We start from the raw sequence: 2,593 nt of genomic DNA, 5'->3' as shown, positions 1-2,593 counted from the left end.
AGGGCTACAGCCCACGGCTGCATATGGAGGTTCCCAGGCTAAGGGTCAGATCAAGACTATAGCCATTGGCCTACACCACAGCCACAGCAAGCCAGATCCGAGCCACATCTGTGACGATTATCTGCAGCTCTCAACAATTCCGGATCCTAAACCCACTGAGCGAGGCCAGGGATCCAACCTGCACCTTCATGGATACTAGTCAAATTCATTTCCTCTGAGCCATGATGGGACTCCCATTTCACTTACCTTCTGACAAAGATTTCATTCACCAATGTTCAGAGGTATTTCATGAAACCAGAGAATGTTAGAATGTAGAAGTAGCCTTCAAAAAGGCCTTGAGCTTCATCCCCTTTGATTTATTTGGTTGCTGATAAATTCATTCATTCAGTTTTGACACAGATTGCAGTTTTTCAAAAGTGAATCTTCATTACAAAATTAAACATATTTGTTATAAGTTCAACAACCTGGATGAGTAGGATATACCATCCCACTCTCCTCCTCCAATGTCATGCCACTAAAGTAAGTAATGTAGCTTTCCACGCTTCTCTCCATGATTTTGTATATATGCCCAATACCAACATATTTTTCACGTTAGGTAGAATCTACCCTTACCCCCCCCTTTTTTTTTTCACTAAGTATAATCAGTACTGGAACTAAAAGAGTTTCCAATTCTCAGTCTGGTATTCTTTTTACTACGTATAATGGAATCAACCTCTGTGGTCAATTAGAATTCTATCTATCTTTTTTAAAAAAAAGTTCCTTTCAACCGTCCTACCGAATGCATTTTTCACCTCCTTGTTCCTCAAACTGTAGATGAGGGGGTTCAACATGGGGGTCACCACCGTGTAAAACAGAGAAACCACTTCATTGATATCTAGGGAGGAACCTGAGCCAGGTCGCACATAAACGAAGAAAAGAGTCCCATAGAGGATGGAGACCGCTGCCAGGTGAGAAGAACAGGTCGAGAAAGCTTTCCCCTCCCACCAGCACTCTGGAGCCTCAGGATGGCCACCAGGATGCAGACGTAGGAGACCATGATGATCAGGCCGCTGAGAACCCCGACTGCCCCAGCCAAGGTGAAAAGCACCAATTTAATCACTGAGGTGTCTGCACATGCAAGGGAGAGCAGTGGCGAAACGTCACAAAAAAAGTGATTGATAACATTTGGACCACAGAAGGGTAAGCAGAACGTCAGTGTGGTATGAGTCATGGTGCTCATGAGAGCCACAGCATAAGGGCCCATCACCAGCTGCACACAGACCCTCTGGGACATGATCTGTGAATACAGCAAGGGCTTACAGATAGCCAGGTACCGATCATAGGCCATGGAAGCCAGGAGGAAACATTCAGTTGCCACAAAAAGGCCCAGGAACCACATCTGTGCAGCACAACCCAGGAAAGAGATGCCTTTCTTCTCGGCAAAGATATCACACAGCACCTTGGGTGCAATGGAAGACGACGAACACATGTCTACAAAGGACAGGTGGCTGAGAAAAAAGTACATAGGTGTGTGGAGCCTGGGGTCCATCCAGATGAGAGTGATCATCCCCAAGTTACCCCCCAGGGTGACAAGATAGACAAAGACCAGAGTGACAAAGAGGAGAATCTGCTGGTGGAGCTGGTCAGTGAGGCCCAAGAAGAGGAATTCAGTCACTGCGGTCTGATTCTGATCTTCCATTGATCTTTTGTAATCTGTTTTAAGAAGAAACATCTTTATGATAAAAATCTATCACCTTTTAACAGCCTCAGAGAATACGTTAAGCCAATAACAGAGTGTATGAAACAGGTCTATCAGAGACAATCACAGAAAGACTGCTGAACTACAACATAATATTCCTAGATACCAGGTTGGAGAAGTTTGTGCAAAGATCCTGTGTAAAGGTGGGCAATTCACCTTTGATCTTTACTTTCCCCATGAAGTGTCCCACTCTATCCCTGGTGGCCTAGCAGTTAAGGATCTGTTGGCATGAAATATCTTTTTCCATCCCCTCACTTTCATTCTGTATGTGTCTTTGCCCGAAGGTAAGTCCTTATAGATAGCCTATTGTAAGCTCTTGCTTTTTTATCCTATCTGACACTCTGTGTCTTTTGATTTCAGCATTCAGCCCATTGACATTTAAGGTGATTATTGATAAATATCTATTTATTGCCACTTTAAACTTGTTTTGCAGTTGATTCTATGTTTCTCCTTTGTTCATTTCTTGAGATGCTGCTGTATACACAGGGAGCTATAGCTAGTCACTTATGATGGAACATGATAGAAGATAATGTGAGAAAATGAATGCATGTGTGTGTGTGTGAGAGAGAGAGAGAGAGAGAGACTGGGTTAGTTTGCTGTACAGTAGAAATTGACAGAACACTGTAAACCAACTATAATGGAAAATAAAATAAAATTTAAAAAAATAAATTAAAAAAAAGAAGGATCAGGCATTGTCACTACAATGGCACAGGTTCAATCCCTGGCCCAGGAACTTGCTCATGGCCAAAAAAAAAAAAAAAAAAAAAGAATCCAACTCTATTATTTAAAACCCCATCAAGGAGTTCCCATTCTGGCTTAAAAGGTTACAAACCAACATGGTCTCCATGAAGATGC

The 2,593-nt window shown here is 42.7% G+C and overlaps 1 protein-coding gene across 1 annotated transcript; it reads right to left on the bottom strand.

The window, feature by feature from the left end:
• Window positions 708-1,678, bottom strand: LOC100517453 (olfactory receptor 5G3-like). Its single transcript, XM_003122772.2, is given in 2 exon segments — window positions 708-976; window positions 979-1,678. Coding segments are annotated over 2 exon segments (969 nt in total).

Source organism: Sus scrofa, chromosome 2, assembly GCF_000003025.6.
Source record: "Sus scrofa isolate TJ Tabasco breed Duroc chromosome 2, Sscrofa11.1, whole genome shotgun sequence".
Lineage (NCBI taxonomy): Eukaryota > Metazoa > Chordata > Mammalia > Artiodactyla > Suidae > Sus > Sus scrofa.
The sequence above is the reverse complement of the archived record's forward strand: the minus strand, read 5'-3'. Positions and strand labels throughout refer to the sequence as shown.